Raw genomic sequence first — 14,102 nt, 5'->3', positions numbered from 1 at the left:
AGTAACCTGTGGATGAAAGATTTATTTTGACTTAGACTTACTTCTAGGTCATAATTCACCATTGAGTAAAGTCAGGGCAGGAACCATAGAGGAACATTGTTTACTCCTCACTTCCTGAACAGCCAAGGATCATCTGCTTAGAGGTAGTATTGCTCACAATGGTATGGACCCTGCTACATCAGTTGACAGTCCAGACAGTGCCCCACAGAGGATTTTTTTAACTGGGTGATTCTAGGTTGTGTCAGGTTGACAATGGAAAGTTACTAGCACAGTAAACACACGTCCACCGTCTCTTGGGGATTCGATGCCTGGCCCTCAGACCTCATAGACACAGGTTTTTTTTTTTTGGTTTTTTATTTTTTAAGTGAATATCCATGACTGGGGAAAGTATGGGTTGTATATTAGCTAAAGATGGCGATAACTCTTAATTTAATGAGGCAATAATAAAATTATGACTTTTCTATAGTAGTCACGTGGGGTATACACTCATGATCTTAAAATATCTTACTGTTTGTACTGAAATGATATTGGATACCACAGTGCCTGCCCACTGGGTGAAGCGGTGAGTGGCATAGGCACCGTGGCGCGTAAGTGCTTGATTGCTGCAGTATATTGCTAATAGACATGCTGTATGTTTAAGGAGGTTCACATAGCAGGTACTGCAGGATGAACAGTTTAATTGTGCTACTTAAAAGCAGGTGCAATCTAAAGTTTATAAATTGGCTTTTGGAGAGATGGCTCATCAGCTAAAAGTATTTGCCGCTCTTCTAGAGGACCTGTATTCTGCTTCTAGCACCCCCACAGTGGCTCACGACTGTCAGTAATTGCAGATGCAGTCTTTTTTCTGACCTCTTAGGGCTCCTGCATGCAGTTGGTACACACAAACATTCAGGGACACACCATACATATAAAATATTCTTTTCAGTAAATACAGGATTTTCCATTCAATATATTTTTTTAAAGATTTGTTTAGTTATTATGTACACAGTGTTCAGCCTCCATGTATGTCTGCAGGCCAGAAGAGGGCACCAGATCTCATTACAGATGGTTGTGAGCCACCATGTGGTTGCTGGGAATCGAACTCAGGACCTCCGGAAGAGCAGCCAGTGCTCTTAACCTCTGAGCCATCTCTCCAGCCCCTCCATTCAATATTTTTGATTCTCAGTTGATATTCTATACTGAAATGCAAGTGGAGAGTCTATTTGCTAACGTTAATCTGTACTAATTTTATTTTTTAAGATCACAAACAACATTGATCCGGTGGGAAGAATCCAAATGCGAACCAGAAGAACGCTGAGGGGTCACCTGGCCAAGATTTATGCCATGCACTGGGGCACAGACTCAAGGTATGAATTGGCCCTTCCCAAGCAGTGCTTGAAATTTTAGCTCACTGCTAGGATTTCTAAAAGACAGTGGTTAGAAAGTTGAGCTGGTGTGGGCGTAGTGGCACACACTTTTAATCCCAACACTCAGGAGGAAAAGTAGGCAGATCCTTCTGAGTTCTAGGCTAGTCGAGGCTGCATAGTGAGAGAAGGTGAGTTAGAAAACTTGTTCCATCCACTGCCTGCAGCCAGGTCTAGTGTTGACAGGTGCATATTCTTCTCTATTCAAATCTCCGTTTAACTGGCTTATTGCACCACTGTCTTTCTCCTGCCAGCACCAGCTTTTCTTTACCCCTCATCTTTTAGATTCTGAATCACAGTTTCCCCAGCTACTCTGTTGGCTGAGTTGTAATGCAAGAATTGGATGATGAAGAAAAAGATACTAAGTTTCCAGCAGCAGACTGGTCCCCAAAACTAAATGTGGGCTTCAGTGGTCTTTTCATCCTCACTGGGAAGCTGTATGGAATAAAATTAATGGCTGTCTTTATCCTCCTACATGCTCCTACCTTCTACTTATTTATCTTTTATAGTTTGATAACTACCGTTTATTGGACTTCTGGGTCTCTTGTCATTTTTTTACACTGATAATGAAACAGTGCAACATGATTTGTGTGGCTATAGCAAGCCCTTCCAGACCCAACAGACTCTTAGCACACATCCCCTTCAGTCTTTTTTTTTTCCGTTCTTTTTTCTTTTTCTTTTTCTATTTTCTGTTACCAGAATGGAATTTCTGCTTGTTTTTTTCTTTGTTTCTGAAATGATCTGCTGTGGGGTGTAAATAGCTGGAGAACAAACGATTCTATCTCTAGTCCCGTACAGGGTCCCCGTACAATTGCTGTGCAGATGAGTGTTTCACGTGACCGTTTAATGATGGAAGCAGGCTCTTCAGAAAAGAAAAAGGGGGTGGGGTATTGTTCTCTTCTCAGAGGGTTCTACTTCAGAGATTATGTATCCATCGTGTTGATGCTGTCAAAATTAAGAGTAGATTTATCCATTGATTGGTTTTGCAGTGCTGGGCATTGAACCTGGAGTCTAGGCAATTGGTGTCCCACTAAAGTACATGTCCAGGCCAAGAATAGTTGTTTTGTTTTGTTTTGTTTTTGGTTTTTCAAGGCGGGGCTTGTCCATGAAACAGCCGTGGCTGTCCAGGAACTTGCTTTGTAGACCAGGTTAGCCTCAAACTCAGAGATCCCCCTGCTCTGCCTCCTGAGTGCTGGTATTAAAAACTTGCTACCGAGAATAGACCTTCAATGTTCCCACTGCAAAAAGGTTCTAAACATGTGAGGTAACGGCTGTGTTAATTCACTTCATTCAATCATTCTGTAATGTAAACATTAGGCAATTTATATAGTCCATAATTGTCAATTAAAAATAAAGGTCATTCAAAATAAATAAGTAAAATTAGAAAATGACTAAATTCAAAGTTACCTTTTAATGATTTATAAAATTAAGTATGAAAATGAAAGAAAATATTCCTACTGATCAATTCATCAGAAGAGTGCATTATCAAAGGTAAGTGGTAATAGACAGATTGTAATCTCTGCTTTTCTTCCATACGTGAGAACATTGCAATAGCTGTGCTTTGGTCAGTAGCCCAGGGCCCTGGACTGGAAATCTCAGCAGTTAAACTCTGACTGGGGTGTTGGGAAGGTGTGCTTCGTGTAGGTGTGTTCAGAGACCTACGGACAAGTGTGTGGCCTGAGCAGTTAAGGGCAGTTAGTGTGAGATGAAGCTTGATATTCCATCTAATTTTAAGCATGAGTTTGCCTTGAAAACCATGGGTCAGAAGGAAGGTGTGCATCTCAGTAGGACCCCAGATTTAGGGCCATGATATTCTTGTGAACAGGGAAGGCTCATGGGTGGTTTTTAGTCTGTTCTCTTTCTTGGGCGGTATAGAGGGAGTATGACATGTTTTTTTTTTTTTTTTCTTTGAACTAGACAACATAACCCTGAGACTCTCAACAGACCAGTCAACAAAGTAGAGCTGTTACTTGCCTAGCATGTACTAGGCCCTGGGATATTGCTAGTATTGGGTAACTGGGAGGTTGGGGGGGCTAGTGCATGCCTATAACCCCAGATCTCAGGAGGTACGGGCAGGGGGATCACAGAAGCTCAAGATCAGTCTTAGCTACATAGCAAGATCTGGGCCAGCTTGGGCTACATGAAATCCTGTCTCAAAAAGCAAATAAAACCTTCAGATGACCATTCTTTCTGGCTAGTCAATGGTTGCATCTTAAAATCCAAAATAGCTCTTTAGGGAGATGTTCTGGTTATGTATTTCCCCTCCCCCTTACATAATCTTTATATTTTTGCCTTCATTGTAAAAGGTTATTGAGCTGGGTGTAATGGTAAACGCTTTTAGTCTGAGTACTTCAGGAGTAGAGACAGGTAGATCTCTGTGAGTTCAAGGGCAACATGGTCTACATAGGGAGTATCAGACTATCTAGGACTACATATTAGAACTATATCAAAACGGAAAGAAAAAAAGTTTTTATAATTTTTTTTTTTTTTTTTTATGTAACTTAAAGCTGCTGTTCATGACTGTCCTTGTTCATTGTGGTAACTGGCAATTTGATTTTGTGCCTGTGCGGACTGGGAAGTTGTCTGAGTAGCTAAGAATTCTTAGAGCACAAGCTTGCAGACCTGAATTTAGCTAGCAATACTTGGAAAAGTTGGTCCTGGCCAGACCAACTTTTAACCCCAGTGCTGTAGTGGGGTGGAGTTAGAATGCTTGACCCTACCTGGAAAAAAAAAACATTCCAGCTTCAGTGAGAAATTCTGCTTTAAAGAAAGGAATTTTTCAGAGAATGAACGAGCAGGATAAACAACCTCTTCCTTTGGCTTCTGAGTAGGGATGCACATTGTATGTATGTGTGTGTGTGCGTGTGCGTGTGTATGTATGTATGTATGTATGTATGTGTATAACTTGTAATGTTTGTAATGCTTTCCCAGTCCTGTGAGGTTTTTATCTCTCTCTCCATCCCAAAGCCTGGTAAAGTCTCTTTGGTTGGGTTTTTCTGTGATTGCCACTTTTCTGTTCCAGGCAGCAATTTAACTATTTCCCAGTTTCTCTCCCCCACCCCCCCAGGGTTTCTCTGTAGTTTTGGTGCCTGTTCTGGAACTAGCTCTTGTAGACCAGGCTGGCCTCAAACTCACAGAGATCTGCCTGCCTCTGCCTCCCAAGTGCTGGGATTAAAGGCGTGCGCCACCACTGCCTGGCCTTGGTTCCCAGTTTCTATCTCTACTGGAGATCAGAATGGGAAAGGCTTCAGGTAGCACAGTGAATTGTGTTGGTCCCTCCAATTTACTTGACCTGAGATTAGAATGTGTGTCTTCTTTCACCTTCTGGAGGATCAGCTGACAGCTTAGCATAGTCTTAATTCCTCACTGAATCAGCAATTACTGAGCTCTCTGAAGGTGACTGCTTAACTCGGAGGATGAGCTACTATAGATGTCTCTTAATACCCTTGCTCAGAGCCTCAAAAAGACCAGGCAGAAATAGAGTAGCCGAGGGCCCTTACATTGTCCTGTAGAGATAGTTGAAATCACCTTAGTTAGGTATGGTGACCAAACATGGGTAGAGGAGGTAGACAGACTTAAAGCCCCATAAAAGGGGAGCTTGAGCAGCTTTCAGTCCTGGCTACACAGATTCCTGTCTCCACAAAAGTAAGAGTCATCTGAAGAGTAAGAGATGCCTTAGTAGTCAAGAGTTTCCCTTGTATGCTCAAGGCTCCAGGGTTCAGTCCTTAGCACCTCATAAAAAATTGCGCCAGAGGCTAAGGTGCAGTTCATTGGAGAAGCACAGGTTACTGTGCAGGAAACCTTGGGTTAAATTTCTAGAACTAAAAAGAAAAAGTTGTAACTATAAAGCAACAGGCTTCGTTCTGTGCCCAGTTTAGTTCTGTGATAAATTCTGTGACAAAGGATTGGAATGGGTTTTATACCTTGTCACATGTGTTGTTCTTTTTACAGGAAGTTTATTCATCAAAACATGGCTTGGCGGGTGTGATAGATAGTACACAGCTTTAATGCAAGTATTTTAGGAGCAGACAACTGGACTCTTAAGTTCGAGGTCAACCTGGTCTACATAGTAAGTTCTAGGACAGTTAGAGCTACATTATAGAGAGATAAATAAATCTGTAAACAGGGTATGATTAAAAGGACTCAGAATGAAGTGGCTGAGTTTTACCTCAAGTCTTTGATCTACTTCATAAATCCAAATATACCCTAATATTCTTGTAGCTGAAATGTCTAGAATATAAATATGTGTGTTTTGATTAAATATGTTAGTATCATATTGAAAAGAATCTCTGGACCTGGAAGAAACTCTTGCTTTTCCTTGAAACAAAACAGCAGATTCTCCTGGACCATGTGCCTGAGTAGCATGGTGCCCAGAATTCCTCTCACCCAGATTGCTTTTTAGATAACTTGGATTTCTTTGCCTGCTAGTCTTGTTTTCTTTTTACAGTATCCTTTCTTAATTCTGCAAATACAGAAAGCAACAGATTCCAAGCTTAGCACAGCTGCCCCGAAGCAGGATTGAGTTACAAGCAATTCATAATTCATGATAGTTGGTGGTCTCTTTTGCCTGACCATGTACAATTCTGTCATTCGTCATCTTTACTACCATGAAGGTGGAGACTCCTTAGTTTTATGGAGACTAGCATTTTAATTTGATTTCAGTCTGGGAAGTTCTATGGTGTTGTTTCTTTTTTTCCTTGGCTTTTGGGTATAGAATCTGGGCCTCAAACTTGTTACACAGTCAAACTTGGCCTTGAACTCTCAGTCACGACGTCTCCACTTCCCACAATCTTGGATTACAACGTACACTACCATTCCAGTTCATGGGGTGTGTTCCGGTTCACTTTCTTTTTGTTTTGTTTTCTCAAGACAAGTTTTCTCTGTGTAACCCTGGCTATCTTAGAGCTCAGTCTGTAGACCAGGCTGGCCTCAAACTCACAGAGATCCACCTGCCTCTGCCTCGCAAGTGCTGGATTAAAGGTGTGAGCCATCACCCCCTGGCTTAGTTTGCTTTCTGTTGGTACAAGCAAAAGCAATTTGGGGAAGAGTTTAGTTCATCGTGTGAAAGAAAGTCAGGGCAGAAAACTGAAGTCAAGAAAACTGAAGCAGAGGCCACAAAGGACTTAGTTAGCCTCCCCCAGAACCACTGTCCAAGGATGGCACTGCCCACATCAGTTATTAAGGAAAATGCCCCCTAGGCTTACCTATAGACCGATATGGTGGAAGCATTTTTTTCAGTTGATGACTCTAGAGTGTGTCAACCCACAAAAAAAAAAAAAAGAAAAGAAAAGAAAAAAGAATAAAAACAGGACAGAATGTTTAAAATGGTTCCTGAGTAGGGAGTGTTTCAAACTTTTTCCATAATATCCATAATATTCAGATTTTCTTTGTATCAGATGGAACAAAACTGTATCCTAAATATTTGGCACTATTGAGGGCTCTGGACCGATCTGTGTGTCTTAATTTAGCTTGGAATTAAAAAGAAACCTTGCAGAAGTAAGAGTAGAGATCAGTGCCGCCTCTCAGCTGGTAGAGGAAGAACTGGTAGTCTGACCAGCCAGATGTCTCTAGGGCTGAACTGTTATCTGAGAATCATGGTGTCACATTGGTCAAACATTTATATCCTCCTTTTCTCAGTAAGTGTATTTGATCTTTTTTTTTTTTTTTTTTTTTTTGGTTTTTCGAGACAGGGTTTCTCTGTGGCTTTGGAGCCTGTCCTGGAACTAGCTCTTGTAGACCAGGCTGGTCTCGAACTCACAGAGATCCACCTGCCTCTGCCTCCCAAGTGCTGGGATTAAAGGCGTGCGCCACCACCGCCCGGCAAGTGTATTTGATCTTAAGCAAATATAGTTTTAAAGCTCTAGTTGGATGTCACCAAGATTTGTTTGTTTCCTTTTTCTTTCTCCAGGCTCCTTGTCAGTGCCTCTCAGGATGGAAAACTCATCATCTGGGACAGCTACACCACAAACAAGGTAGACAATGCAAAATTCTTCCCTGGAACACTAACAGTCTGTTCCTGCCAACTCAGAAGTTTTTTCAGTGAGGATGTCCTGAGAATGGTGGAAGAGCTCATACTGGTCCTGTGCTTGATGCACAGCTGTGCCTTGGTTCACGTCTTAGCACGGAGATAGGAGCTGGGTGCTTCCTTGTGTGTGTAGAAGAGCTGCATTCCAGTTTTGGTTCAGATGTTTCCTGACTTCTAGAATACTGAAAAGTAGATTTCATTTAATGAGTTTTGTTTGTTAAACAAGATGTAATCTCAAACGCTATACTACCACCAATGTACATAAAATAATAAAAATAGATAAAATTTGCCAGGTGGAGGTGGCACACGTCTTTAATCCCAGCACTTAGGAGGCAGAGGCAGGTGGATCTCGGTGAGTTCAAGGCCTACTTGGTTGACAAAGTGAGTTCCAGGACAGCCAGTGCTGTTACACAGAGAAACCCTGCCTTAAAAAACAAAAACATTTTAGTTGAGGATTGGGAATGTTGCTCAGTGGTAGAGTACTTGCCTGTCTAACATAATCCCTGGGTTTGTTTCCCAGAACCACAAAAAATAAGAACAAAATGTAACCCGGCACACTGGTTAAGAGTGTGATTCTAGTTACTAAGGAGGCCAAGGTAGGAAGCCAGAATTTAGGCCCACCCTGGGTAATTTAGCAGGATACCACCAAAAAGGTGGGGCAGGGAGGGAAGAAAAAGAGAAGGCAGAGGTACTAGGTAGAATGTTTGCCTGATAGGTACAAATCTCTGGATTAAATCTTTACTTCTCTGATATTAAAATAAATTATACTGAGTATGGTGGTGTATGCTTGTAATTTAGCATTTGAGAAATGAAGACAGGAAGATCACATATTAGATATTATCCTTATCTACATAGTAAAGTTGAAGCAAGCCTGAACTACATGAGACCTTCCTCAAGAAAAAAAAAATGTATCACCAGCCAGTGGTGGCCTCTGCCTTAACTTGCACTCCTCTTTAATTCCAGTACTCGGAAGGCAGAGGCAGGAGGATCTCTGTGAGTTTGAGGCCAGCCTGGTCTACAGAGGGAATTCAGAGAAACCCTGTCTCAAAAAACAAAACAAACAAACAAAATATTATAAACCGAAAAACAGAACTCACTTAAATGCTGAATGGGTGTAGTGGCCAGTCTGTAATTTCAACATTTGGAAGACAAACAAGGAATCCCCAAAGCAAGCTGGCTAGCTACATTAGTCATATAGATGCACTATAGATACAATTGTGAGACCCTGTCTCAAAAAATAGGTAGATAATGGGTGGGGAAGGGTCCCAACATTAGCCTCAGCCCTCCATATCCACCTGTACTGGCACACACACATATACACACACTTTTAAAAATAAGTGGTGGGGCTGGAGAGATGGCTCAGTGGTTAAGGCCACTGGGTGCTCTTCCAGAAGACCTGAGTTTGATTCTCAGCACCTCACAACCATCTGTAACTCCAGTTCAAAGGGGAATGCAATGCCATCTTCTGGCCTTACCAGGCACTGTGCTTGCGTGGTTAACGTGTTTAAACAAATGCTCATACACATAAATTATTAAAAAATAATTGAATGCTGTCTTCAGTCCTGGTAAGGTAAATAATCTAAACGGTTGTGTTTTCCTAAGAAATACTAGATACATAGAAGAAATTGTTGGAATTCCAACAGCTCTATCTAAACAGCAAGATTAATTATGATACCAATGTACAGCTTGACACGCTCTGTGTGTGTGTGTATGTGTGTGTGTGTGTGTGTGTGAGAGAGAGAGAGAGAGAGAGAGAGAGAGAGAGAGAGAGAGAGAGAGAGAGAACACGGATGAATGAATAATGTCATGTCTCCTAAGCTCACTTCTATTTGCGGTTATCTTCCTGCCTCAGCCTCTTTAGTGCTGGGATTAACATACATCACTATGTTTGGCTTTTTTCTTTTTTTCTGTGTTTTCTTTTTTAACTCATGGCCATTTTGATAGAATTAAAGGGAGAACTAAGTGCTGGACGGTGGTGGCACATGCCTTTAATCCCAACACTTGGGACCCAGAGGCAGGAGATTTTGTGAGTTCAGGACAGCCAGAAGTTACTCAAAGAAACCCTGTCGTGAGAAACTAAAAAACGGTGTATGTGTGTGTGTGTGGGGGGGGGGGGGCTAAGTAATTCCTTAAAAATCATGATAACATCCTTCCCTCCTTAAATCATTAAAAATAGGAATATAATTTCCTTTTTTCATTGGGATGGTCTCTTACTATATGTATCCCTCAAGCTTGTCATCAGGGCTGGTGATGAAGAGCACTCGACCAGTAGACAAGGCTGAGTTCAATCCGCAGAACCAATAAGAAAAACAAACATAAGACCTTGTTCTTCCTCCCTTGTCTTTCGTGTGCTAGACTCACTGGTGTAAGCCATCACACCCATCCACTAGTTAATTTTTTAGTTCTATTTTATTTTTTGAGAAAGTCTCATTATGTAGTCATAGCTGGCCTGGAACTCAGTATGTAGACCAGGCTGACCTCAAACTCAGAGCTCCACCTACTTTACCTCTTTATGCTGGGATTAAAGACACCATACCCAGCTGTCTTTTAAAGTTAAACATTTCCTGGACTTAATAGTGCTGCCTGTCTGTGTTCTTGTTCCTTAGGTCCATGCCATCCCTCTGCGCTCTTCCTGGGTTATGACCTGTGCATACGCTCCTTCTGGGAATTACGTGGCTTGTGGGGGCCTGGATAACATCTGCTCCATTTACAATCTGAAAACCCGTGAAGGGAATGTGCGTGTGAGTCGTGAGCTGGCAGGACACACAGGTACACGTCTCATCTCAACTTTCCAGTAACATGTTCCTTTGATTTGTTGATTATGGTTCAAGTAAAAGTTATGCTAAGGGCCAGAAATTTTCTAAAAGTGAAGCCAAACCAGACTTAACCTGTCTGAAACCTGTAGATTGGGTACTAAAGCCAGTTTCTTGAACTCCCAGCTACTGTGTTCTCTTCGAACAGTTGGCAGCCACCATTCTTGTTTATCAGCATGTCGGCAGTCCCTCATGTGCACAGCCTCCCTGTTGTGAACTGACTGGTGTTCCTTCAGAGGAGACGGAGGAGAATCTTTGGTCCATTCAGGTCTTTGGAGTGTGGTCGGCATTAAAATGTTGGGTGCAGACTGTTTTGCCCAGAATTAATTCACACTGCATTCAGAACACATTGTATTAGCAAAGAAGAAGCCCCGTCATAGTATGTTTTTCTGTGGCTATTTCTGTCCTCAAAAGTCCTGTTCCTCCGTGTGTTACAGACAATGCACCACCAGGATCCTATTCACCACCTGGCGAGACGTTACAATCTTCTACATTTGTATTTTCTATGAATTGATAAGGAAAGGTGTTAAAATAATTATGGGAGTACTTACTGCTTTTAATTTGGTCTTTTTTTTTAAACATAGTGTTTTATGTATATTTGATCATTTGTTGTATGTTCCTAAATCATTGGTCCGTTTGTTATGATCAGTACCCACTCTCATACAATACTCTGAATCCACTTTGTTTTTGTTTTTTTTCTTGTTGATTATTTTTCTAGTAAGTTGTCTTTTACACAGCTTGGGTTCTTTTGTTTGTTTGTTTTGTTTCTTTGGAGACAGGGTTTCTCTATTGCTTTTGGAGCCTGTCCTGAAACTAGCTCTTGTAGACCAGGCTAACCTTGAATTTACAGAGATCCGCCTTCCTCTGCCTCCTGAATGCTGGGATTAGAAGTACACGCCGCCACTGCCCGGCAAGTCTTGGTTTTAATTCCATTTAAAGTCTCTGCCTTTAGGAGCTGGGAATGTAGCTCCTTTGGGAATATAGCATGCTCAGCTGCCATGCATGCAGCCCCTTAATCCGAGCATTTAGGAGCTGGAAACTGAAATCAGAAGTTCAAGGTCATTCTTCACTATATTAGCAAATTTGAAACTAGTCTGAACTACCTGAGAGGCTATTTTTTAAAAAAAAAACAAAAGCAAGTGGTTGGGAGAAGCCCTCTACTTTGTAAATATAGTTAAATTCTTTTTTGTTGTTGCTGCTTTTTTGTTTGTTTGTTTTTTGAGACCGGCTTTCTCTGTGTAGTCTTTGCTGTCTTGGAACTCACTCTGTAGACCAGGCTGGCCTTGAACTCACAGACAGAGGTCCACCTGTCTCCACCTCCTGAGAGCTGAGATTAAAGGCGTGTGCCACCAATGCCAGCAGTAAGTTCATATTTTACACATAGTTTCTTCTTGATGTATGATGGAGCTGTGTCCAGAAATCCCTTGAATGTTTAAAATGCCAGCCATTGAACTATTTTGACTGTGTCTAGCCTGCCATATATCCTCTTCCTCACTTTATGTAGATCAGATGTTGGCCATGAACTTACAGAGATCTTCCTGTCTCTGCCTCCTGAGTGCCAGCATTAAAGGTGTGGACCCCTGTGCCAGGCCCATATGTGGACACTCCAGGCTTCCTGTCTACCATTCTCACAGGCCTGACTGAGAATTTCTCCACTTCATTACTGTTACCCAGCATCTTGGGAAGATCATATGGATCACTTATTGATAAGTCAGAGAAAGAATAACATTCTTTACTAAATGCTGGTTTTTATTGATGAACAATAGAAACTCCTAAGAGTTTACTCTGTGGATATGGTTGGAGTTGATGCTGTACTTAAGGCTGGAACTCTCTCCCCCTGTTTTAGTTCTTCTGTTTCTTTTTTCCTGCCTTCTTTTGTGTTACTCTCTGTATCTCAGACTGGTTCCAGCCTCTGCATCCTTTTCCTTCTGTCCCCTTAGTCCTGTAATCACAAGTGTGCACTGCCAGTCTGGGTTCTGGGTTCTGTCTAAAGAGTTGCATAGTCGTCTCATGTTCACTCAGGCATGGGCATCATCTCTAGTACTGTGCATTCCTCCCTGAGGAGTTTGTTTTCTGCTGGTCGGCCTGAAGGCCGTTCCTTAGCATGACTTATCGAGTGCTCATATCCTTGGGAAAATGCTTCGTATTCCTTCATGGAGCCTAAAGCTGTGAATTATGCCAGTCCCTATATGTGCTGTTTTTCTTGTATATTCATGTCTGTTCAGTGAAGTTCAAGTTACAAATTAGATCCAAGAAGAGATTAACAACAGTAACTTTAAGAAGATAGCACAAGCCGGGCGGTGGTGGCGCATGCCTTTTAATCCCAGCACTAGGGAGGCAGAGGCAGGTGGATCTCTGGGAGTTCGAGGCCAGCCTGGTTGGTGCTAGGATTTGAACTTGAGTCCCCTGGAAAATCAGCCATTGCTCTTAACCACTGAGTCTTTTTTTCTGCCTTCAACATTAAAACCAAAACAAAAAAAGCATTAAAGGTATAATTTTGATTTTAAGCAGGTTGATTGTGATGTGCCCGGATATGTGGCATTCATTGTGTTTTGGCTTTTGGTACCCATAAATTTTGTTTTTTGCTAAATTGGTAGAATTTGAGCCATGTCTTCATTTTCCTGGTGTCTATGGCTTTAAGGGGTAACTTTCTTCTGTTTCCATTTTCTCCTGTGTTTTGTTTCTAGTCAGGTAAGTTCAGTTGGCTTGGTCATCAACAATAGACAACAGCTGTCCTTCCTGTCAGCCTAGTAATGGCCAGCATCTGAGGGAACTCACCTGAGAGTAGATGCAAGACTGCAAACCATGCTGGTGAGGCACGGAAGGATGGTCTAGATAAACTTGGTGTTAAACGGTCTCCTCAATTTGAGAATCTTCCCTCCACACATGTTATTTATAACAAGATTATTTCTCATGTTTCTGAATAGTTATAAAAGCTAACTGTAAAATGTCTACTTGTAGCATCTGATCTTGAAGTATGTCTTTGTGGCCCCTTTGCCTCTTGAATATAGAGGACAGTTTGCCTTCTTAGTGAACACTGTAAGTTTGAGTTATGGCTTTGGCATTTTAACTGTTATAACAACTCTGGATTCCATTGTGTTTCTCTGAAATTTTTGGTTTCATCAAGAAGCACATACACAGCAGCAAAACTCTTGTCTGTGCTCCTGTCACTTTCTGTCTGTGTGGGTTTGCTGCTGCCCTGCCTGATTAGAGCACCTGGGTGTGTAACTCAGGACTCACTGGAGGCTGCTGTAGCTCTTCTCAGTTATAGTCAATCGTGCCTCCCGTTGCTCCCAGGCAATCCTGGAAAATGGATCCATTGGGTTCATAGTATTCAGTATTACTACCTTATTTATGTTATTTTTTTTTTCTTTTTTTCTTTTTTTGGTTTTTCGAGACAGGGTTTCTCTGTGGCTTTGGAGCCTGTCCTGGAACTAGCTCTGTAGACCAGGCTGGTCTCGAACTCACAGAGATCCGCCTGCCTCTGCCTCCCAAGTGCTGGGATTAAAGGCGTGCGCCACCATCACCCGGCTTATGTTACTATTTTTTTTTTTTTTTTTTTTTTTTTTTGGTTTTTCGAGACAGGGTTTCTCTGTGGCTTTGGAGCCTGTCCTGGAACTAGCTCTTGTAGACCAGGCTGGTCTCGAACTCACAGAGATCCGCCTACCTCTGCCTCCCAAGTGCTGGGATTAAAGGCGTGCGCCACCACCGCCCGGCATTATGTTACTATTTTTTAAATTTACCGGTAGAATACATATTCTAAATTATTTTATTGAAAACAATTAGCCATGCATGGTTGCACACACCTTTATTCCCATCACTCAGGAGGCAGAAGCAGACAGATCTCTGAGTTGGAGATCA

General features: G+C 41.9%; 1 protein-coding gene across 7 annotated transcripts in view; it reads left to right on the top strand.

Moving 5' to 3' along the window:
• The window catches only part of Gnb1 (G protein subunit beta 1), a 76,775-nt gene that overhangs the window by 53,142 nt on the left and 9,531 nt on the right, over positions 1-14,102 (top strand). For all 7 annotated transcript variants that reach the window (XM_057784058.1, XM_057784061.1, XM_057784062.1 and 4 more), the window contains 3 exons: positions 1,240-1,346; positions 7,312-7,375; positions 10,035-10,197. In XM_057784058.1, the coding sequence (XP_057640041.1) occupies positions 1,240-1,346; positions 7,312-7,375; positions 10,035-10,197 (334 nt within the window). The remainder of the gene's footprint in view (positions 1-1,239; positions 1,347-7,311; positions 7,376-10,034; positions 10,198-14,102) is intronic.

This window comes from Chionomys nivalis, chromosome 11 (assembly GCF_950005125.1).
Source record: "Chionomys nivalis chromosome 11, mChiNiv1.1, whole genome shotgun sequence".
Taxonomy (NCBI): Eukaryota; Metazoa; Chordata; class Mammalia; order Rodentia; family Cricetidae; genus Chionomys; species Chionomys nivalis.
Note: the sequence above shows the minus strand (reverse complement) of the source record. Positions and strands in the feature narration are given on the sequence as shown.